This window comes from Euwallacea fornicatus, chromosome 11 (genome assembly GCF_040115645.1).
Source record: "Euwallacea fornicatus isolate EFF26 chromosome 11, ASM4011564v1, whole genome shotgun sequence".
NCBI lineage: Eukaryota > Metazoa > Arthropoda > Insecta > Coleoptera > Curculionidae > Euwallacea > Euwallacea fornicatus.
The window spans coordinates 4,838,885-4,864,662 of NC_089551.1; the positions used below are offsets into that span (position 1 = coordinate 4,838,885).

A 25,778-nucleotide genomic window follows, 5' to 3' on the forward strand; every position below is an offset into this window, starting at 1 on the left:
TATATAGTTTGAATAATATACAAATTCGTTGCATGAAATTTATGTAACGTGAAAATGTTATGAATCAAATCTTGGAGAATTTTAATCGCAAATTAAAATATTGTGAGTGTAATAGCGCGTTAATATGGTGCTTGATAATTGCACTAGTGCAAATTATCGCTTTAATTCGTCAGTGAGATTACACGATAAATTGACCAGAAGAGGTGAACGAAATAAGGGTAGTTAACTGCTGCCAGAGAAGGTTGTTGTATATTTCATTCTTAACATAAAATGTACTGCAAGAAGCAAGATATGGGATGCTCAGTACTAATTCAAGATGCACTTGGCTAAATCGATCCAGCACAACCAAACTATCAGACTAAGGGAGAAAATAAAAAGACAACATTCAAATATAAGTAATACTTGACTGATATTTATTATTAAAGTAAAACTGCCTCCTCCGAGAGGAAGCGTAATAACATGTAAGTTATTTCGGACATCTCGAATTTTGAATGAAACAATATACACATACAATCATTGGTTGTACAATAATTATCAAAAAAGGAACATAAGAAAGTTTATCTACATGACCAGGTTAACACCAGATTTGACCCCCTTCGATTAGCTTGCTGCCATTACAATGATTTTCTTCAATTTCATTTCTGTCATTAACCTGTACTACACGTGAGAAGGAATTGTCCAGTTCACACAAGAGTCACATCAACGAGTCCATTACTCTACTATTTACAAGAAGTGAGCCGCTATATTTACACAATTGTCACATTCGACCTATACACAATTACACAGTCTGCAAGCCTTTTGTAATGCTTTCTACATGCTCCTTTGCTTTTAGGCGTAACGCCACTATGGAGTTCCTTTGAAGTTCTGGCGGAGGGGCACTTGGTGAATGGGAGTGTGCTACCGGAGGGGGCCGTGCAGGATCCGTCGCGATGGGCGAAGTGAGGTAACTGGGATACCCCGTCTGAGGGTGGCTCAAGAACCCGGGGAGTGCCGAAAGCAAAGGTGGAGAGAGCCAAGGATCCATGGGGAGAGTGAGGCTGGAACCTCCCACTCTGGAGAGGGAGGCAGCGGCGTGGTAATCACTCAATCCCAGTCTTGCAGCTTCCATTTTCTCTTGCCTTCTCCATTTGGCCCGACGATTTTGAAACCAGACCTGAAACGAGCGAAATGAAATAGTTATTTGCGCAAGAAGGGAGGCAAGCGCTGCTTTTACTGCCGTTAATAATCGGAGGCCTGGCGCGAAGCGAAGAACATCCACGTTCGAGGGAGCGAAAGGTACTTTTCCGCAGAGCTGTGTGTGTGTGTGTGTGTCTTTATTTTTTTTACGACCGATGTTCTGTTTGACAGCAAAGAGGCAGGTCCTATTTGAACAAATAGACCGCAATTTGTAATATTAAAACTAGCGGAAGCAGAAATAGCCTTGTCCTCTCTCCATGTGAAAATTATTGGGTGTTTATGGTGCGTGCGAAGGAAAATACTTTTTTTATGCTCTAAGGAGGAACAGTGTATTCCCCGTTGGGGAGACGAAGTGCGGTTTCTTTTCTCAAAGGAAGGAAGGGAGTTTTATTTCCTGGGATGGTCATAGAAAAAAAACTAACATTGCCTCAAAGACAACGAAATGTAGTCAGTCTGTACTAGTTCAGGTTTTAAAAATAATTTCTTTTAACTCGTGCTGGGCCATAACAGATATTGATTTGGAACGAAAGCCATCAGTGGGTGTTCCTCTTGTAGCTCCAAACGTTGCGGGATTACTTTTCCGTAAGAATGACCCGTCAGACAAAAATATAGTAAGAAGCGATGCTCAGAAAGGTTAAAAATGTCTACAGGTATTCCACATTGCACTCAAAGAAATGTAAATAAGCATCAACACACTTCTTAGCCTTTTTGAAATTTTTTTGGAGCTAACGCCTCGTCCACGATGAAGGGTTGTTGAAACAATGGAATTGCACACTATTCTGAATTAAAAATATAAAAGAAACTAAGAATAATATTTACCCTTTACCCAGTGCTCGGGCGAACACCCTTGTTAACCTTTATTTAAAAAAAAAGGAAAAGGGTGTTCGCTTAAACCCTCAGTGAGTGGTGATTTTTACTCTGAGTTGGTATTAGTTGAAATCAGTGTGCCATTTTCAGCGGGTGAAATGGCGTTCAGAAAGAAAAATAGAAAGGGCACGAATAGTCCCTTCAAATGCATAGAAAATATTTATAAATTTAATGCGGTTTTAAACTCTTTTACGCTGTTGGGTCCTCTTGTAGGTTGAAAATTATCCATTATAGATATTATACTGATTACACGGAATTGTATTTTAATGTTTTCTCATCTGAATGTTGATGAATGGCCGAAGAACATTAGGAGTTATTATTTGCATTGCTAACGTCGAAAACCATTCGAATTATTTTTAATGCTCTTCGAGTACTTTGGGCAATTTGAAAAACAATTACATCGATTACCTTATTACAATACGTAGATCGTTCAAATAAAATTCATCATAAACTATGACAGAGGAATATTAAATAAAAGTATAGATACCATCGCACTTCATAGTCTTTTGCCATCAAAATTACAATTGATGATAATATTTATGAAACAAGGGATGGAAATACGGCTAATAAAACAGACTACGTCCATTATCAAATAACCCAGGTGTTTATCTAGTAAATGGATATAAAATTGGACTTACATTTACTATTAAATATATAGCTTTTTGACATGCTGACAAAGTAAGCAAATATAATTTATAACCACCTGTTTGTGTATCTATCGTCTGTGTTTTAGTAATTACTTTTCAATTTACCTAATTACAGTGGTATACGCTTTATCCTCTAAGTGTAATCATTGATTCGTTTCTGGGGTCTACAGCGTGTTCATTTGAAGAGTTACCGTCCCAAAAAACGTAAAAACGGAAATTCGTATGAGAATACTGAGAAAGGTTGCGAGGAGGGAGAACACTTTTGACATTAACTCTGTAGTTCTAATAGTCACCCCTTGCCACCTCGATACCATCCTTGACAATTTTGAATTGCACCCCCCACCGAGTGGCGCGTCATATTAAAGGTAATTAAGGGCACAAAATGTCGGTGCATCAAGAAACTCGATTTGTCAAAGCTCATTCGAAAAAACACGTAAAAACGAACGAAGAGTCAATTTAATGTTATTTATCAATGGACGAAAACATCAGGTTACCAGTAGCAAATGCGTAGGAATAATGATTTTAGACTTGTAATTTTATCATTTTTGAGTCACTAAATGTTCAAAATGATTTCCATCTTGTGCTAAACACAAATACAATCTTCTTTGGAGTTCCTGTTGGAACCCTTGAAAAGTGTCCCTAGTAATGCCCGACTTTCTGCGGTTATACGATTTTTTGGACCATCAATGTATTCAGGCTCTGATGTATAAACAACTGATTTAAGATGACCCCAAAGGGAAAAATCAAGATGCGTTAAATCAGGAGATCTCGGAGGCCATTCAATTGCTTCTCTTCTGCCAATCTACCTACTTGGAAATCGGTCACCAAGTCATGGTCCCGCCGATATGACATTACGTGGCGGTTGTTGAGGGTGCAAAATACCTTCGTTGAGTAGATAATCACCGTTGTGATCTATGTGCGTACCAACAGCCTCTGTTGGAAGATGATCAATTCAGTCTCGCAGCACCTGGAGATTTACTTCACCGTCACAGTTACCATCGATGAATAATTGACCAATAAGTGTATCTTCCAATAGTCCAGGTCATACATTGACTTTTTAAGGTCACTGAGTATGGCCATCGCGAAAACCATGGCGGTCTTGGTCGCACCAATAACAACAATTCTGCTTGTTAACAAAACCATTTAAATGAAATGTGCACTCATCGCAAAAATAGATATTTTTCACAAGGCTTGGGGTAGTGGTAATCACCGACGACATACTTTCACAAAACTCAATTCTGTAATTGGGATCAACCTCAGCCGCTACCTGATGAATTTGCATTTTGTATGAGTATATACATAACATATATATTTTCGACATTTCGACAATATAGCTCATGGAAATTCCAGTTTGACGAGACACTCTTCTAATTGGTGTGGTTGGTTCAGCCACTGGTTGCTCCAATGACTGAATTGTAGCAGGCTCGTTCAATGACAGAAACTCTCATTTTGCAAAGGTTTAGTATTATGTTAACTGGTGTGCGATAGTTTAACATTAAGATCTCGATTAACATGGTATGTTTTGTAGAAGAAAAAATGGAAATCGTGTTAATACATAGAGCGAACAACCCCCTCGGCAGAGTTTTCAACGAGAAATACTCCCACCAAAAAAAAATTCTTATGCCTGCGTGAAGAAGCTTTTCAAGGGTGATTCAATTTGGATTTCCGCAGGAAGGCATTAAAGGGAACACGAGGAAACTGAAAAATATCAAAATATTCATTTGCCCTTTGAGGTTGGTTCATAACAATTATGAATGAAAGATATGTAAATGACCGTCACGGTTCATGTGGCATGACCCAATTCGTTTGTGACAACTTTCGACTACTTTGCGGCACTAATCAGGTTCGATGTCGACTATTTGGCGCCGCATCTCGTGTTTCACCTCTGTGATGGTGTTGAGATTATTTTTGTAGACTCAGCTCTTTAAATACGCCTGACCCCCCCCCCCCAAAAAAAAAGGGGGTTATTTAAATCACGTGATCGCGACAGCCAATAAATGCAATTTACTATAGTTTTTGATCCACGTTTCAAATTGTCCTCTCAGAAGGTCGATTTTACGCGTCCAAAGGTTTATGTAAAGCACGAAATGTACTTTTCTCGATCGGCCATTTTCATAATGGGGTCGGATAATTTCAACACGTTGCTCCATAACTATTTTTGTTGAAATTTTTAGTTTAGAACTCTCACGTTGTCGTTGGCAAATGCATTGACATTTCGAAAATGTTTTCTATTGTAATGTGGAAATTTAGTTAGTTTGAATAAACCGTTAAAAAATTTTACGACAGGGTGAATAGCCAATTTAAAATTAAATCAAGCGGGAGTATTGAATGAAGCTGCCATAATTGAAGTGTTGGGTCAACTTGTGGCTGAACGAAGGACATTAATTAGAAAAGTGTCTCGTCAAACTGGAATTTCAATAGATCCTATTGCAAAACTGCCGAAAGTATACGAGTTCCACCCATACAAAATGCAAATTTATACAGTACTGGCTGAGCATGATCTGGATCGCGGAATTGAGTTTCGTGAAAGCATGGTAGCACTGAGTACCACTGCCCCAAACCCTGTGAAAAATATCTATTTTTGCGATGAGTGCACATTTCATTTAAATGGTTTTGTTAACAAGCTGAATTGTCGTTATTGGTGCAACCAAAATCCTCGTGTTTTTCCAAAAAAACCATATTCAGTGGCTTCAAAAACTTAATGAAAGAGATCGAATTTTCGGAGATACTGTAATTGAACCATTATTCAACGATGGTAACCTTGAAGGTGAAGGATACCTCAATGTGTTACTAGAGTCAACTGATCATCGTCTAACAGAGGCCGCAGCTACCCAAATAAATCACAACGGCGATCATCTACTCAAGGAGAATATTCTGCGTGACATGGAAAAGAGAACACCCCGTAAAAATGGTTTTATTTAATAAATATTTGGTACGCATGTTTGTATATGGGAACAGAAAAAAAGATTTAATTATCAGCCATATTTATCAATGTATTTACGAGTTATCGGGAATTTTCGTTTTTTTTTTAACTATAAAAATTGCAATGAAATATCAACAATTCGCTGTAAAATATCGTTTATTGATATATAATATACTTTGAAAATGCTTTTAGATTAAACAAATAGCCTTGGACGCAGACTACAGCGAAATTTTCATCAATTGAGCGAGTTTGAGTAAATTCGAATTTAGCTGGTCTACGAGAGGCTGGTCATTTAGGGAAATCGCCACTAGGTTGAACCGTAGTGTCAACACTATATTGAGATGTAGTCAGGCATGATACCAACAAAAGCAAACAGACGGAAGAAACAATACAGAACCATTCCGAAGATTTATAGAACACCAAGATCGCCGTCTTCAAATTATGGCTCTAAGAGATGGATTCGTCTCGGCGGGAACGCTGGCGGATCAGCAGTTTACTGAGTCAAGAAAGACCATTGGTATTCAGACCGTTTATCGCCGGATAAGAACATTTGGACTGATTTCCTACCGTCCCCATCTTGTGTTATCACTCATCTTAAATCATCGAAAAAATTGACTGAAGTGGTGTACAGAAAGGATACATTGGAATATGGAATGGGATAATATCGTGTGTAGTGACGAATCCAAATTCTGTTTGGGTATGCATGATGGTCGGGCAAGAGTAAGAAGAAGACGGGATCCTCAGTTTACAATACAGAGGTATGTCCATCAAGTAGTATTGTAGTAATGGTTTAGGGTGTTATTGCATATGGTAGCAGGTCACCTTTACTTCTCATTAGAGACAATATGATGGCTCGGCGATACATCCAAAAAGTCCTGGCACCTCATCTCGTGTTCTTATGTGGAAACTCTTGTTAATCCAGTTTTTCAGCGAGATAACGCACGACCATATGTGGCTGAAGTGACAATGGACTTCTTTCAACAGACGCGTACAGGAACGCATAAGACACCGCGGAGGACCGACAAATTATGAATTTGTTTTTGGTTTTTAAAAATTATATTAGTTAAAATTTTAATTAAATATTTATTATAAAGCGAGAAATATGTGTACTGAAAATTATTAAAAAAAAAACAATTTCCAAAGGATGTTCTCTCTTTTCCACGTCACGCAGTATATTTTACACTTTCAACAACTGCCACGTTATGTCATACCGGTGCGACAGTGGCTTGACGACTGATTTCTAGGTAGATGGAATGGTGGAAGAGAAGCAATTGAATGGCCTCCGAGGTCTCCTGATTTAACGCCTCTTGATTTTTCCCTTTGGGGTCATCTTAAATCAATTGTCTATAAATCATATCCTGAAAACATTAACGATGTAAAAAATCGCATAACCGCAGAATGCCGGTCGCTGCTAGGGACACTTTTCGACGGGTTTGACAGGAATTCAAAAGGAGATTGTATTGGTGTTTAGCACGAAGTGAAAATAATTTTGAACATCTAGTGGCCAAAATATGAAAAAATTACAAGTCTAAAACCATTATTTCTGTACATTTGCTACAGATAAGTTGAGGATTTTAGTTCCGCTGATAAATAACTTTAAATAGATTTTTCTTTCGTTTTTCCGTGATGTTTCGAAAACGCCTTGATACATCGAGTTTCTTGACGCACCGACATTTTGTACGCCAATTTACCTTTAATATGAGGTGCAACTCGCTGGGGGGTCCTATTGAAAATTTCGAGGGGGGTAGCGGGGCGGCAAGGGGCGACTAACAGATTTACACAGTTAATGTCAAAAGTGTTCCCCCCTCACAACCTTACTCAATACTTTCGTGTGTATATCCGTTTTTACGATATGTGACATAGTAAGTTTTCAAATGAACGCACTGCACAACATTACGTTACAGGAGATCTTGCTAGTTTTAGCGATCCTCTGTCCTCTCTCTGTCTCAAAGCAAAGCCCTTGAGTTCCGGCTAACTAACATCCACGAAGAAGACGAAGAGAGGAGCCAGAAAATCTGGTCTCTAACCTAATTTCCCAACAACTCAGTTAATAAAGGCGAAGTATTTGTATGGACTAAACACAATTAGAAGTTAATATCTCGGTAATAACTGGAAATGCCTTCTGGTCCATGTCACACAACAAACAATGTAACTAGCTTTAAACAATCGTGACCGCCGTCTGGGGTCACGTGACGTTCACGTGGCGTTGCAAATTACATATTATAGGCCTGATTACTTGGTAGCAACAAAGAAAGAAGCAGTGACGTTGATATGTGTAGCTGCCAATTTATTTTAACAGGGGGAACATTGCTTCAACCGCTGCCGTTGTTAAATACGACAGGGGTTGAGTAATTGTGCGTTGAAACAGTTATTAAATAACATGCGTGGAACTGAGAATTAATATGACTGTTAATTGGCTGAGGATTTGTCAAATCTGGGTTTTGGGTTTCTTTTATATGCGGTATGATTGGACGTTTTTTCCGTCAGTTGCATGCAATGAAGCTTTTGGAAGAACAGTCACTGGACGTGCCGTCCATGCATAACTAGAAGTTAGTTCAGGTCATCTCAAGTCCCTTTCATATGAATTAGCACCTATGAAAGTTTCCCTCCTCTCGAACAGAACAAAAATTTTTTACATGAAGCCAACCAGAAGGAAAGTCTAGATAGAGATGCTGCATTCGGTAAGATCGTATACAACTACCAACATGGAGCGATATTATGAAACATAAAAATATAAGTTGAAGAAAATCCAAAGAAAAGCATTACTGAACGGTACTTACGGACGCCGCGCAGGTGATTGCCGGAATCGCGATACAGATCTTGATTGAAGAAAGGGTAGAGATCCGCGAAAAGCGAAACAACGAGAAAACATAACTAAGGGAGAAAGCTATGGAGAAGTGGTAGAGGAAACAAACTAGGGAGACAGAGAGTGCCGCATGGACAGGGAGACTAACTCCGAGTGCGAAGGACTGGCGTGGAAGGAAGGACGGCGGAACGGAATAATATTTGAACGCCATATGTTGGTGGGTCTGGGCTGTTTTTCAAAATATCTGGAAAAATAGCCAAAAAACCATCGTCTAAATGTTGCTATTGCGAGACGAAGAAAGACACGGCGAAGCACACAATTTTTTAGGGCGCAAGGTCGCAAAACGAGAGGAAACAAACTGAACGAACAGCTGAAAAAACAATAAATGGGTAAAATGTAATGGGAGAGGTGCTGAAGAGGGCCGAAACATGGGACAAGATCAGTTCATATGTCAGGGAGGTTCTTATAGATAACGAGAAGGAGGAAAGAATTAGGAGAAAAGGAAGACAAAAACGTTGCTACCCACATTAAATGGAGAAGATGATAGGAAATGAGGGTAAACTAAAGAAGAAGAAGAAGATAAGAAGGTAAGAGCACTATCACCGCTTGAAGGAAGGCCGAACGAAGGCCTCAAGCGGAAGAACGGCGAAGAGGGGAAGTTTGCATTGGATAGGTGTCCCCGCAGGGGGCGAATCCCATACAACCGGGCTGCCGGAACACCAGGCCGGGTGCCTATGAAGGTTTTTTTCTTCTGCAGAAAAAATATTCGTTTACGTTACTTCCGACTCCGAAATGGAGGTTTTGATGAGTGATTTTCCTTGCCGCCAACCTTATGCGAGAAGTCCATGGCGTGTAATCAACAAGATGCAACTATGACGATGGTTCCATAAGTCCCTACCTGACACATAAGTGGGGATTTATTGATCAAAATTTGCCTAGGTTACAAAGCCGTAACCTTAAAAAGCTTAGGAGTAAAGTTTGAGGGGGACGCATTGATTTGTGCTTATTTCAGATATTTTTTTAACATGGAAAAAATTGTTCATCGATACGTGGTTCAACACTTTCATTTGAAAGCTCAGTCCATCCACCACCGAAGCGGAGTGAGATTCCTCTCTGGGCGAATCTGGTGGTTCGTTAACAACTTTAAAATATTGGAAGTTTAAACGCGGTCGTACGAGCTGCCAAGACGAACTTCACAGTGGTTGATCCAATGACCATCCAGATCTGATAGACGAAGAAAATCCACAAAATTATACTGGAATGCCGTCGGCTACAGCTGCGCAAATTATCTGACACGATAAGCATTTCAAAAAGTACTGGACATCGCATTTTAACCGAACTAATGGAAATGAGAGAGCTGTGAGCAAGATGGGTTCTTCAACTACTCACAATTGAACAAACACGGTACCGTTAAGATGTTTCAACTAAATGCGTGGCAAAGTTTGAATTCAATGAAGCCGAGTTTTTGGGTCGATTCGTAAATATGGTTGAAGCATGGATCCATCATTTCATTTCTGAGATGAAAGAGCAGTCAAAACGATGGACTCCAACGGGAGAATCGGCTCCAAAGAAGGCGAGAACCGTTTCATCTCCAGGAAAGGTTATGATGTCAGTTTTTCGGATGCACGTCGGATAATTTTTATTGACGATTTCCCTAAAGGAAAAACAATAAACGGAGAAAATTATGTGAATTTATTGCAGCATTTGAGCGAAGAAATTTGGCAAAACCAACCGCATTTGGCGACAAGTCACCCTTGTTTCTTCGAGGCAACGCACCAATCGACGCTTCCGTCATCGCAATGGTTAAAATCAATCAACTTAGTTGGAGCTTTTTCCGCGCTCACCCTATTCGCCAGATTTAACCCCCTCAGATAATTTTCTATTTCCGAACTTGAAGAAATGGCTCGGCGGAAAGAGATTTGCTAATAACGGAGAGACGGGGTCGGAGGATGATACCTATTTTAAAACATTGGAAGTGTCCTCCTATAAACATGGCACAGAAGACATCTCTGGGAAAACTGTCAAGGGAGACTATGTTGAGATATATAATAATATAATATTTTCTATTTTTTTTTTCAAGTGTTAGGTGAGGTACTTCTAGGACTATCCTCGCGCCCCACAAGTTCAGAAATTTCCCTGAAAATTACCTAACAGAGTTTTCTTCGTGTGACGCGTTAGACGGCGCCTATCGAGTGGGACCATTTACTAACAGGAATGAGCATTGTTCGCTATCAACCCTAGCGCTAAGAATCAACAACTCTTGCCAGTTTACCGCTATCTTAATCTAACAAACGACCTTACCAGTGTAAGGCCATTTATCGAATTCGAGAAATCAATTCGACTTCGACGAAAAGAACGTATATTCTTGCTCGATAGCAACACAACGCCTTATAACAAACCAGCCGATAAGTATTCGGAGGTTTATACGTCACGCTGTGCAGCTCAGCTACCCTCAATAAGATGTCAAGAACAGATTTTTGTGTTCTTTGTCAAATCTTTAATACTGAAGCCAATTTAACTGCCGCTGTGTTGTTACGAATAATCTTACACATGACGTTCGGCTGCAACTCTTGTGATTTGTTTCCTAACAAGCTTCAGGAAAATCGATGCTTGCATGCAAACTATTTATCGACGAATTAATCTTGAGAGCAGGGGTTGAACCCTGTGGGGGTTTAAAATGCCGCACACAATATAATTGGACTTAGGTTGCATAGCGCTTTTATCTCAATTAGTATCGCAATGAAATATGATCGAACTGGTTAAGCTTCAACCGTCAACATCTCGGTGACAAGAGATCGAGAAATTGAAATTTAAGTTTAAACATCTCGGCCAAGAAAATAACACCTAGAAGGGCCTAATAGAGGGGGATAAGAAAACTTTAAATAAAGGGTCGCTATACGCATTCTCCAATATATTGTCGGATTGAAGATAGGTTATATGCTCATAAAAGGGCCCCCAACCCTTCTTTCGTGCTCGACTAAGCGGACACCCCAAATATGCGACGGCCTGATACAAACTCATTTGCTCGATTGTTGCATAATAGACCCTAACAAAGAGACCATTGTGTGTATGAAAGCTCTTAATAGCCTGATTTGGCTAGCTGATTCGGGTTTAAAAAGGTGCCAGCATTTCGAGAGCACTCTTTTTTGTTCAAGAGAAAATTCTATTTGCTTCAATATAATTTAACGTGTTGATTATGTGTTTTCATGTAAAATGACCTAGCTTCAACGTCTCGTGCTTTCCCAGATGTCTAATTTTTACTTTTCTCAACGCCTCTACCTATCTGTGATCTTTATTTTCGCACTTGTGGCAATTAAGGTAATTGTCGTGCGTCTTTCCCAACACCTTCGTGGGATTTATGGCATTTTACACGGATCAGTTCTCACAGTACCTTTATTTAAAATTTCCTCATAACTACACTAAATGCGAGGCAAATGACAAAGTCAACCAAGTCCAGACAGCCCTTGGGAGCCTGGACCTGGTTGATTTGAGTTTCGCCAAAATTTCTGACCTTTTCCCAATATGTCAGACTAAATCTCCAAGTTCGTTTTAAATCTTCAGATTCTTCAGAAAGAGCATTCAGTAAGTCAAGTACTGAAAATATTTACGATGGTCTTACCGCTCGGAGCATCCCACTCAGACTGGTGGGATGGATTAGAGCGGCACCCCGGGATCGCAATGACATCTCTGGGAGGCCATCAAAAGGAAATTAGAAATGTAGAAATGCTCTTCAGGGACTGACCGATACGAAGGGAATCGCCCTTGGTCAAGTTAGAGACTGGGAGAGACGGGGCACAGAGATGCGGAGGGAAACAATGCTGCGCTGATGAGGTACCCAGGAGAGATTCCCAATCACATTTCAGCGGAATTATACCATGTCTAAGTTTTGGCTACATGTTCTGAACACATGAGTGTGGGAAAGACGGAGGACAATCAGTAGCATGTGGAAACGCCGGGGAAATTTTGCAGGTCTCAAACACATCCAAAACATCATCTTGCCGAAGAAAAAATACATCCGGAACCTCGTGGGAAAACTCACTAGAGCACCTCCTGGGAATGGAGGACAGGCTGCTCTGTAAATACTGCTGTGCGGTGTTTTTTCCCGGGCCTGCGCAAAGGATCGGCACGTCTTGGGCACCTACCTTATTGTTATGAAATGAGAGGAATGCTGACTTGAAAGGAATAGAAACCTTTCCAACGTAAATAAGATGAGCGGTTTTGAGGAGTAGTGGAAATCCGTCAGTCATTTCCAAAATTGGAGGGCATTTTTGTAAAAATAGGGCTGGGCCAACTCCTTTGAGGGAATAGTCAATGGCCGGCCAACGTTGGGGTCTTTCAGTACTATTGAATCAAATTTATAGCGATTGTTCAATGTAACAATAGAAGACATATGAGCATAAGAATCCGTGTTCGCAAATGTCTCCCTGAGGCTCTACGGCCTTAAGACGCTTTAAGACAGTTACGTGTGAAAATGTGTTTTTTCGAACTTTAGTACGTTATATTTGAATTTATTCGAACTTAATGACACTACAGAAGTTTTTAAAAATGTCGTCTTGAAACTTGTATGCATTAGTTAAGCCGTTTTTGCTAAATGTTTGTCATAGCCAAAACTGATTACAGAAAGTCTTGATCGTTAGTTTGATACATTCACTCGTTAATTTTGCAAATTTTAAAAAGCTCGCAAAGTTATCGGTCTGTATGGAGAATTACACCAATCCAGGATTGGCATATATGGAACAACAAATTACAGCGCAATAGCTGCTGTGCGGCTTTATCAACAACGCTGTACCACAAAGCAACATCTTGGGTACAAAACTTTTATTACAATTCATCGGCAACTTTCAGAGAGTGGTGCTTTGAAACTCAACATGCACGATACTGATGCTGAAAGGACAATAAGCACAGATCATTTCGAGGAAGAGGTTCTTGACCCAGTTGCAAGATGAACCTTCGTCTAGCACTCGTCAACTTGCACAGGTATGGGTGCAACTCAGGTTTCCGTTTGGCGGGTATTACATGAGCAACAACTTTATCCATACTATTTACAAAAAGTCCAAAATTTGACTTCAGACTAGTGTCAGCTAAGAATTCAGTCTTACCATTGGCAGGCGATTGCTGCAAGACGTCCTGTCGGAAGTTCTTGAAAACGTCCCATTGAATTTGATAACAAACGTGATGCAACATGACGGTACCCCTACGCACCTTTCTGTTCAAGCTCGTCAGTATTTAAATCAGACAATACTGGATCGACAGAGGTGGTCTAGTTCCGTGGCCTCCCAAGTCACCCGATCTGACACCTTTAGATTTCTTTCTGTGAGGACATGTAAAGTCTTTGACTTATGAAACGCCAGTGGAAAGAGAACAACACGTGGTTGCGCAAATCACTGCGGCATTTGATGTCACTCAAACCGACGATCAAATTTTTACCCAAGATCACGGAAACCATGTACGTCGTTTAAAGAGATGCAATGGAGATCAAGGATGATATTTTGAACAATTACTGTAGTGTTGCATACACAAATTTAAATGAAACGTACTCAACCTCGATAAAACACGTTTTTGTACATAACTGTCCTAAATCATTCTAAAGCCGTAGTGCCTTAGGGGGGCATTTCCGGACAGGGGTTCTTATGCTCAGATATTTTCTATTGTTGCACTGAACAATTCCTAGAAGTTTGATCCCGCAGTTCTAACACGCCCTGTAGATAGCTGAAACAGTCGCAAATCGTGCCTTTTTTTACTTGAGAAAAACACCTGAAATTAACCTCATTATGTTCGTGGATGAAAATAAAAAACATTTCCTCGGGGAAATATCCATCCTTAAGATTAATAACAAATATTTGAACACACGCACCCTTTGTGCAGGCCTCTAATGAAAGCGACTGATGTAAATCAAAGGTATTTGATCTCCGAGAAATGTGGGGATTTTTTCAACTAATTTTCAAATCCTAAAAGGGGTGGTACCACTCGTGGGCGTTTTGGAAGTTGAACGAAATATATTAATTTCTATTGGAATTTTCGGAGAGCTCAGAATTTGAGTTTCTTTTTTTCATATGCCGACCTAGGGGCCGTTAACACGACACTATTCTTCAATTAAGAAAAAGCGCGGTAATAATACTACGGCTGTTCTGAAGGCGTCGTAGGCCAATCGCAAAGCAGTGAGGAATAAACTAGGTAGAGCGACCAGAGAAAGAGATGCTTGGTTTCATCTAGACACAAGATTCATCACGACTATTTAATTTATCAAAATAAAAAACGACAAGAAACCTACAATTACTCTTAAGGAAAAACCCCCGTCGTTGTGAGATTAGGGATCAACACACCCAATATAAATGGTAAAATTTGACACGGATCGCATTACTAAATGAACATGTAAGTGTGAGAACCGAGACACATGGAAAGCAACCGTCCAGAAAATTCGTTTGTCGGAGAAAATAGACCCCGGTTTTTGTAAGACAAATGATGTGGGGTGATGTGTATCCATACTAATATGCCCCTCTTGCTTTTGCCATTTACGAAGGCTTATTGGGCTGTAAACAATTAGCCATCGTTTATGGCGCTCGGGGTGTTTTTGCCACACTTTTATACTCGATTAGGCCATTTAGTTTTATTGTGGGGGTGAAATTAGGAGAGTTAACTTACAGGGAGAAAACAGTTTTATCAAAGGAATTAATGTGGGTGATGTGTGTAGAGTAAATTTTCACATGCGGGACGTAACAATCTGACCCTAATCCCAGTTCGAAGTTATTCGCTCACAAAGGAAAACTCCAACTAGAAACTCCTAAAAGTGATAATAAAATTGCATGTCTGTTGTAAGTCTCTCGGAAATAGAAAAATCTGTGGAAGAAAGTTTCAATAACGTTGGTCCACAGCCCTAAAGGAAACCGGTAATTTTACATTTATTTGTCAAGATATTGCACGGCACGGTAAGCCGCACAGTGCAAAAGTGCTGTCGAACGTGAATGATGAGTTCATCATTCCCGCCTCGGGCTCACGTGAATCCACGAGTTCGTTTTCGTCGCGAACCAATTTCACCGATTGGAATTCATTTTTGATTGTAAACAAAAACGTTTCCCATAATAGAATTTCCGCGCACATTTCCCACTAATAGAATCCAAAAGTCGAATGCGACCGAGAGGTGCATGATGTGGCCCGTCACTACAACCACTGCAACGTGCCAGCGGAAGGTGGTTTTTTGATGTTAGACGATCGAAATTTCGATTCGAAAAATGAAAAATTTTGCGTCACCATCGGAAATAAACTTAGGAAGTTGTATCAAAAGAGCATTAATACAGACGCATTCGAGGGCTGAAGTATCAAGTAATTGCCTTATTGAAAGAATAGTAATTAGAAGATAATCCCTTTACCCCACTAGGGCTGAGAAAATAATTACTCATCCGCAACGTAATCATCTCATAAACGTTCCATTATGTACGCTGTACCGTTCCGACCAAAATAAATTGTATGCTCGTAACAGTCTTATTAAAATCTTGATTAATAACCACTAAATTGAGTGTTAAATTCATTACACAAAGTGAATAAATTGAAGATTAATTAACCATTGATAATTTAAACTCGCTAGTCCGTGGCTTAACGAGGTTAAAATTTGCATTTGAGGACGGAAAGCACTTTAGCAAGCACAAACACGATTAGGAGGGGCGACGCAATCGCCGCCGCTTAGAAAAATATTAAAAGCGAAACATTATTGGTGCCTTCATATCCAACGAAATTTGATTTTCACTCATTAGAAAAGGCTCCAAGAATGTCGTTAAGGCAATAATCCGCTCTGCATTTTTAATTATTAAGGCAAAATAGCTTTTTTAACGAAGTCAATTTTAATGGCGCTCTTCCGTCATTCTGCGACCGTTCTGAATAAATTCGTTATCACAACTTTCTGCCGGGTTGGCAAAATTGTGTTTTGATATTACAAAAAGCAGGAAAAATGATAGTTTCCAGGTCTGGCTACCGCCATTGTTAAACCGTAAACATAATGCGTATTTCGAGGATCGAGGCTTCGATTCGCTGATTGCTTTTTCCTTGATAATTTGACTCGACAAGGACCTGTTTATTTGATTTGCGAAAATTGAAGCCTATAAATTCCAGCTTTTCGGCTTAATGCACTTTACCCCTTGAAGTCGGCATTCAAGTGAAATGCAGGCGCGCAATAAAGGATTGCAGCCGTGCCGTTCCTCCAAATGCGCATCTTATAATAGTATCTTATACACCAAGGCTGTGAAGTGTATTATTATGACCGGAACGTTCAGTTTAAATACTGAAGCCCGCAACGCCGAGGGATCTGACAGTAAAGACTTTAAGTTTTTCACAACCGCGGCGAGTATGCGAGTTTTTTCATTACCAAACACACTGACTTTCAAAAAAACCGCAACACCAAGAAGAACGCATTGTATGTATTTGAAGTTTTGGCATGATTTTAGACTTTTAAAAGAAAAAAAATGAAAAAAATTTCAAGTTCGTATTTTAATGCGATATGAAGTTTTTCTTTACTTTTTTATCTGTGACGATCGTTCTTTTTGCAATTTTGTTACAGGCGGATAGCGATAAAGGTATTATTGTTAGTACCATATGGAATGTGTGGTAGTGCAAAATGCGTCGTGTACCCCAAATGCAGTTTATCGGCAGTTAACTCCCTTTGAAAGAGGAAGAACTGTTGGTATGCATGAGGCAGGTTTACCTTTCCGCGAAATTGCACGTAGATTGGATCGAAACGCATCAACAGTGCTAAGAGCTTGGAGAGATTGGTCTAACGAAGGGTCAGTAAATCGTCATCGTGGTAGTGGCCGTCCAAGAACGACGAACCAACGCGAAGACCGGCGACTTCGTCGTTCAGCGACAGACGCCCCGTTTGAAACAATTCCGTCTCTTGGTGCTGACTGGGTAGCCACCCTAAATCGAAGGGTCTCCCTTAGTACGATGTATCGCAGAATTCGAAGTTTTGGACTAAATTCATATCGTCCTATGCGTCGGCTTCCATTATCACGAAACTACAGGGTGGCCCGACTGGAGTGGTGTCGTCTGAAAGTGCAATGGGTCGATGAGTGGAGAAGAATCGTATTCAGTGATGAGAGCAGATTTTGTTTATGGCGAACTGATGGACGGTTACGTGTTAGAAGGTGCAGAGGAGAGCGATTAAATTTGAACTTTTTGGAAAGGCGTCATTCTGGTTTAACACCAGGGTGTCATGGTTTGGGGTGCCGTCCAGTATGGTAGTCGGTCTCCTCTTGCTTTCATTTATGATAGGTTAAATGCTCAGAGGTACATTAATAGTGTCTTAAAACCGGTTTTTGTATCATACATCCACGACTATCCTGGAAGCACATTTCAACAGGATAATGCGCGACCACATGTAGCCAACGATACTTTGAGGTATTTGGAAGCTGAAACTTTGGATAGTTTGCCTTGGCCAGCTCGGTCTCCAGATTTGTCCCCAATAGAGCATGTATGGGATATAATGGGTCGGAGACTTCAACGTTTAGCTCGCTCTCCAGAGACCATAGATGAACTCCGCGAGCAGGTGCAGATTGCCTGGGATACAATACCACAGGAAGATATTGACAATCTAATTTTAAGCATGCCACGTCGCTTACAGGATTGTATTAATTTATGAGGAGATACCACCCATTATTAAATTATTATTAAATTTTTTCACTTATTCACAATAATTTTCTTTTGACATTTTGATCGTTTTTATCTCTTATCCGACCCAACGTAATGCCAGAATTTCAAACGTGTACGATGTGTTCTTCTTGGTGTTGCGGTTTTTTTGAAAGTCAATATATAACCACGCCTAATGAAATTACGAGTAGCTCGCCTAAATCAACATCAAGTAAATCTGATGCACCGAGGAAATTTAAATTATCTACCTCTCCACCTCCTCCCTTAACTTTTTAATATATTTTTTTAATTCAAAAGTAGCATAAATAGGCCAAAAAATACTAACTTCAGACGTTTTTATTATTTTTTTAAAGTTGCTTACGTCACCGCTAGCGCAAAATCGCCGAATTTTCAAAATTGAAACGCGGGTCAAGTGACATCTCAAATTAAAGGTCTTTGAAAACTACATTCAGTGGTGGATTGCGATTCAAAATCTATCGATTCGTTTTTAACAAAAAATCGATAGAGTTTTCAAATGCGATACAAACTCAGTTACCTAGTGCGCAAACAATTAAAAAAATTATTTGTTGACAGGAAATTGGTTTATTGTCAATTTTGGGCTCCCAGGCGTTAATAAAAAAGGACCAAAGGATAGATTAAAATATCCATAGACTGAATCCCAATACACCATTAAATGTAGTTTCGAAAGACTTTTGATTTGAGGTGTCACTTGACCCATGTTTCAATATAAAAAAAACGGCGAGTTTGCGACACCAGTGACGTACGCAACATCAAAAAGAATCAACAACCATTAAAAAATGGTATTTTTGATCTAATTCGAAGCTGCTTTTAAATTTTAAAACGTTACAGTTCGTCAAAAAGTCAACAGAGGCGAGACAATTTAGACTCGCACGGTATAAAAAGAAAATGCGTTTCGAATCAACGGTGATGTTTCATGCAGCAACGATGACATTTTAATTGGCAACCGTAAACACCGCAACATTTAGGACTATGACGATATTATGCCCCATTATGTTGCTAAGTAAATAATGCGTCATATACCGTGTGACCCATTTAAAATGAAAAGACTCCTGTAACTTTTACATTTATAAATGAACTTCAAAGGACCAAGGTTCAACGCCCAGCGACCTTCATTACCAAGTTACTCGCTTTGAAAGTAAGATGGAAAAAAAAGTATCTCTGTTGTAAGTTTCAGACAGTTACTACGATGACGATGAAAGTTGGACGATTTAAATGACTCGTCCTGCTTATTTTCATATGTAAACAGGTATATCATATGTATCCTTGCATAGGGGGGGTTAAAATTTCTCGTTTAAACACAGTTATTTCCTTCGTGAGTGGACGAAATCAGTATGTTTATATATTATATACAGGGTGTCCGCGAATTGCGTGGCCAAAATGATATCGCAGATTATTTAAGTAAAAATAAGTCGATTTAACTAAATTTGCCTCAGTCCAAAAGTTGATAATCACGGAGTTACAGGGTGTTAAAGTTGAAAAAATAAGTCGCATTTTATTTAATGTCTTTCGATTCCTTTGAGGTAATTTCCCGAAATTTCGTATCTGAGGGTGTTTTAGAACGCGAAATTCAAATTTATTTAACATTTAGTTGTATTTTCTAGAGGGCACCACAAGCGACCATTAGGACACATTTAAACCTCTGTAACTTTTTTGTGCCATAGTGTATGTTATTTTGGCATTGAAAAATCTTCTTTCCTACCGTTTATACTTGGAAAAGGTATACTTTATTGAAGTCGCTAGAAGCAACGGTTTCTGAGAAAAACGCATAATTCTAAGAATTGGAGGCAAGAATAAGTCATGAAGCGGAATTATTGAATAGTACTTCTGAAATGTTGTTCAGAGTATAATATAATTTCTTAAAAAGAATTAACTTGTGCATACAGGAAAATGGTGAACATTTTGAACATTTACTGTGATAGCAAATTAAATGAAAAAAAAATTAAATCAAAAACTTACATAAGTTAATTTAATTAATTAGTTAATTTTATTTCTCCTTGTTGTTGTTTCTTTGTTAATTATTATTTATGTTTTATCTTTATTAATAATTGTTTTTGAAAAACTTGAACAATTTTTTTTTGAACGGGAAATAATTTTAAGTTAATTTACATACATCATCAGCTTTACATGGGTTTTTCTCAGAAACCGTTGCTTCTAGCGACTTGAATAAAGTATACCTTTTCCAAGTATAAACGGTAGGAAAGAAGATTTTTCAATGCCAAAATAACATACACTATGGCACAAAAAAGTTACAGAGGTTTAAATGTGTCCTAATGGTCGCTTGTGGTGCCCTCTAGAAAATACAACTAAATGTTAAATAAATTTGAATTTTGCATTCTAAAACACCCTCAGATACGAAATTGCGGGAAATTAGCTCAAAGGAATCGAAAGACATTAAAGAAAATGCGACTTATTTTTTCAACTTTAACACCCTGTAACTCCGTGATTATCAACTTTTGGACTGAGGCAAATTTAGTTAAATCGACTTATTTTTACTTAAATAATCTGCGGTATCATTTTGGCCACGCAATTCGAGGCACCCTGTATAACTCATCTTTACTCTCAAGGGAACGGCCTATCGACGATTTGGTCTTTCTACCCCTGTTGTAGAATTATTCTATTTTGCTAACATATTTCACTAGAACGAGAAGAATTATCGAAAACATGGCAGTACAAAGATCAAAAGGAAACGTAGAAGAGCTCTGTTGCCAACAGTACTTTAGTAGGGGTTTTGACGAAAGATGGAATTTTGCTTGTTTCATCTGTCCTGCCAGACCAAGTGGGTTCAGTATCGTCCAATTGTGAGGGTTGTCTTTCCATTTGGCCTGCAGCTGTAGTAGTCTTCCAGTTATTCTTGTCATGTGCGTACGTCCATACAGTAATTGGTTTGATGGGTGGTGTAGTGGGTTTCCAGGGTGTCTGATCTTGGTGATCGGCCTAAGTGTAATCTGTTCTGTTGTTTGTACGTATCGTTTGGCTCTGTTTGTTGCATGGGCCCTTAACTCGTGACCGTAATCCAATAATGGTCTGCACATAGCTTTGTATATTTTGGTGGTATCCCCTGTACTGGTTCCCTTGTCTTTGTAGGTTCACGACCGAAATTGTCTCCTCCTTCTGACAATTTCTGTTCTCATGTTCTGTATATGTTTAGTGAACTTTAGTTTTTTGCCGATTGTTCCTTCTAAGTATTTTAAGTCATCGCTTGACTCCGTTATATGATCACCTAGCGTTATTGTAAGTGAGTTTGGTTTAATTTGATGCAGTTCTTTCATATACCTTGATTTCTTCATAACTCTCGTACAACAAAGACATATTTTGCTTTAGTCGATATCTTGTACCGCTTTTGAAAAAATCTCGTTTTATCATCAACACGCACCACACACGCCAACAATTTCAAATAAAATAATATTGCAGTTTATTATAACAAATGGCTAATGTTATCAAAAATGTTAATGTCTACATTCTAGGCCATCAACATTAGTTATTTTATTATTTGATATGCATCTAATGCTGCGACTTATGCAAGGTCGAAGCTGCTGTGTTGCAGTCCATAATGCCCATCACAAACATTATTGATATCTTCAGCTGTAATATTGGATTGTTCGATAATTAATGTCGTATTTTTTATGTTTTTTTGAAAGCGAATATACTTACATTAATAATAAATATTAATTAATGATGTAGTGGCCTTCTTGGTGGATGACCTTTTGCCATCTTTCGGCAAGTTGGAAAATTCCGCGTTCGAAAAAGCCTTGATTTTTAGAAGTAAAAAATTGATTTAACTCATTTTTAACGGCGTGATTAGAATCAAAATTTTTACCATTCAAATGATTTTGAAGAGAACGAAACAAATAATAATCTGATGGCGCCAAGTCAGGGCTATATGGTGGATGAGGTATCAGTTCCCAATTTAGTTCCGATAATTTTTGACGCGTTATTAAAGACATATGGGATCTAGCCTTATCATGATGGAACAGTACCCCTTTGCGATTGGCGAGTTCAGGACGTTTTCTTTTGATTTCTTCGTTCAATTTCGATAGCTGACGACAGTAAACATTCGAATCAATAGTTTGGTTTCTCGGAAGCAGTTCAAAATAAAGAATACCCTTGTAGTCCCACCACACAGATAGCAAAATCTTCTTTTGATGAATATTGGCTTTGGACGTCGATTGCGCAGGTTTGTCTTGTTTGGTCCATGACCGTTTTCGGACTGCGTGATCGTAAACAATCCATTTTTCATCACCCGTTATGACTCTTTTTAGAATTGGGTCGTTTTGGTTACGATTCAGCAAAGAATCGCATGTGTCAATGCGTTGGGTGAGGTGAATTTCCTTCAATTCGTGAGGAACCCAAACATCCAATTTGCCAACGTACCCGAGCTTTTTTAAATACAGAGAAACGGTTGAATTTGATATGTTCAACTTTCCTGCTATCTCTCGAGTTGTCATACGCCGATTAGCTTCGATTAAGGCCTTTATTTTATCGTCATCAATGGCGATTGGGCGTCCAGCGTGTGGTGCATCTTGGACATTAAAATTTCCGGAACGAAAGCGAGAAAACCAACGCTGGCACTGGCGTTCAGTAAGGCAGTTCTCACCATAAACTTCACACAATTTCTTCTGAGCTTGTACTGCATTTTTGCCCTTTCGAAAGTAAAATAATAAAATGTGTCGGTAATGCTCACTTTGCTTGTCCATCTCCAACTTAAATTTTAAACAACTTTTTGTTTACTGATCACGATCAATTTTCGATTGAAAAAAGTCTAAAACATAACCTTTAAAACGGCATATAATAATATAAGCGACGAGATCACTATTACTCGATATGTATAAATTAAGCCATCTATGAGAATAAAACGACATTAATTATCGAACAACCCAATACATACGATTGTTTATAATAAACTGCCATTTTGTTTGATTTCACACTATATATGTGCGCGTTGATGATAAAGGGCGATTTTCTCAAAAACGGCGCAAAAAGTCGATTAGAGCAAGTTATGCCGTTTTTGTTTGGGAAAATTACGAAAGAACCGAGTTGTGAAAAATACCGACTTTGTCAACCCAATACAAAAATTTAATGAATCTGAATGAGAAATTTTGACTTTCCCTGTATGAGGAAGATCTATGGAAACTCTGCTCACACGCGAAAATAAGCACGACTGCGGTTAGCTTAAACCGCCATTGTTACCATGATAGTTTTGGAGTCAACAATACTCTTTTAAATTCTCCCTTCGAGAGCGAATAACTTGGTAACGAAGGCCGCCAGGAATTTTTTCTATGTGAAGTACCGGCACTATTTCAGCTCTCTCTCTCTCTCTCTAAGCCCTAGAATTTATGGCGCGACCTTTCCGGACGCCCGGTACATTTCGAAATCGCTGAGGAATTTCGAATCTAGTTGCGCGCAGAACGACAACCCACGGACCAACCTTTATGCATTCAATCACATTATTCGGTACTTCCATTATTTATTCGCCACAATATTCATGAAAATTGCGGTTTAAATGTAAATTAATTAGAAAGTTGCAGTAAAGTTCAGGTTAATATGATTATTAGCCACATTAAAACAAAGGGCAAGTTTTGATGAAAATAGCAACCGTTCGGCGCCTAACTGTTCGCGAGGGTTGCGTGTTAACTTCGGATAACAATCTGAAACTGCTTACTTGCCAATAAAATTAATTTCTCCTGCGTTCATAAGTTGCGCGATTACAGACGATTTTACACAATTATAATACAGCATAAGCTACCATGATAATAGTTTCAAACACGTTTCAACAAATTTATAGGTTTAAGAAAGCAATAATTAATACAGGGTTGCCAGCACCAAACAATCGTTGGCACATTAACATGGTGTTAATGGAAATGTGTTAAGCGAATCGATTGGGATTTTTTGAGGTGTAGTGACTAATCTGACCGTTCCAGTTCCGATGGACCTGCAGCTATCCCTCTCAGCACTAAACGGTGCCCGTTATTATCTCATTACTGAGCAGCGCAGGTTTACATATTACCGAGTCACACCAGATCGCATTGATGCGACGCGCAGTGGGAGTGGCTAGAGCGACAGAGAACGAGCAAAGGGACTTAACAAGGAACTAAACCGAAAACTCGTACACTTGAAAATTTCACTGATCTGTTAAATTTGATATTTCAGCAGTGCGTCGCCTGCACTTAATTGTTAAAACAAATGTTAAAAGACGATTTGTGAACATAAAACGTCCCCACGTGGATCTGTAATGACGTAAGCGCCGCATATAACACCTTTCACTGGCAACGTAATATAATCGATGAATGACCACTGTAACTTTACGTTCAGGCTCGTAATGAAGTGTCCGGTCATGACAATATAGGATATTTTACTCTCGCTCCGTAAACTACCAACCAAAACCATTTCACACGTGAAGACTGTCAATCGTCACTGTTATTTACGTCACGTATGTCACTCGCCGTGTCATTATTGAAGTTGACGGCCTAATGGAAAAATCTCCGAACAAATTCAATATGACTTATCCATCGAGCTCGAAAATGGCTGCGCTAATTTGTCAATCAGATAATTGTTATCCTACCTCACTTCAGAGAGAGCAATCTCTGTCCGTACGTTCCGAGAATAAACGGTTTAAAAGCAATTAGATTTAAACATAATAACAAATGAGGTTCTGTGAGGAGAGCGACGCGGGCACCGTTAATTTACTGTAAGGGAACCCTCTACATAGAGTTCAGAATTTGACAATTCAAAAGTTCTGCTCCTACATCAATTTGGAAATGTCGAAATGTCAATTGGAACCCAAAATTAACAGCGAAACAATCATTATCTACACTTTGAAATTTTTTTCACCGTTTCTTGCACTTGCATAGCTGCCTCCGAAATAAAGGGTGTTCCAACGAGAGCACGATATTTAAATTTTAAATAAATATGTTTTTTTTTAAGAAAAACTGAAATTATCATTTTTATCATAAAGTAGAGATGTCAAAATTATGTATGGAACAATATATCCGATAAATGCTCACCCCGGCTTTTCTGGCACATTAGCGTTATTTTGCCAAAATTCTGAATTTTTTGGCACGAATGTGGTTAGATTTTAGTTAAACAGTGTCTAATCTCCTGTTTCAAAGCTTGGGAGGCGGTGGGCTTGTTCACATAATCTTTCGACTTCGAAAAATCCAAAAGTGTTAAATCGGCCGATCTAGACGGCCAATTCATGTCACCCCCAAGGGTAGTTTACACTACCAGGGAATGTCTCGTGCAATAACGCCATTGCTTCGTGTGATGTATAGCAAGTGGCACCGTCTTGTTGGAACCACACGTTTTCGAAATCAATACCGTCCCTGTGAGGCATAAGGAACTGGAATATCATCCTCCGATACTGTTCGTCATTGATTGTTTGTGTATTCCCGGCAGGGTCTTCAAAGAAAAATGGTCCAATGATGCCTTCTGCCTAAAATCCACACTAAACAGTAACACGTTTAGTAATCGTAATCATACAAAAATTTTCTTTACTCCAAATGCGAAAATTTTGCTGTCATGAAGCCGTCAACATGAAAATTGGTCTGATCACTGAAGACGATTTTGTTCTAAAAGTTACCGTTCACTTTTTGTCATTCAATGTTACAATTGACGAATTCTGTTTTCTGTGCATGATCTGTAGGCTCAAGTTGCTTAATGAGTTGGATTTTTTAGGCATGAAGATGTAAGTCTTTGGGCTGCATAGTGT

The 25,778-nt window shown here is 39.0% G+C and overlaps 1 protein-coding gene across 1 annotated transcript in view; it reads right to left on the minus strand.

The window, feature by feature from the left end:
• Positions 1-411: 411 nt before the first annotated feature.
• LOC136342283 (retinal homeobox protein Rx1-like) overlaps positions 412-25,778 on the minus strand; it is a 55,450-nt gene continuing 30,083 nt past the window's right edge. Inside the window, exon 3 of the mRNA XM_066287940.1 lies at positions 412-1,153. Coding sequence (XP_066144037.1) covers positions 779-1,153 — 375 coding nt within the window. The 3' untranslated portion in view covers positions 412-778. The remainder of the gene's footprint in view (positions 1,154-25,778) is intronic.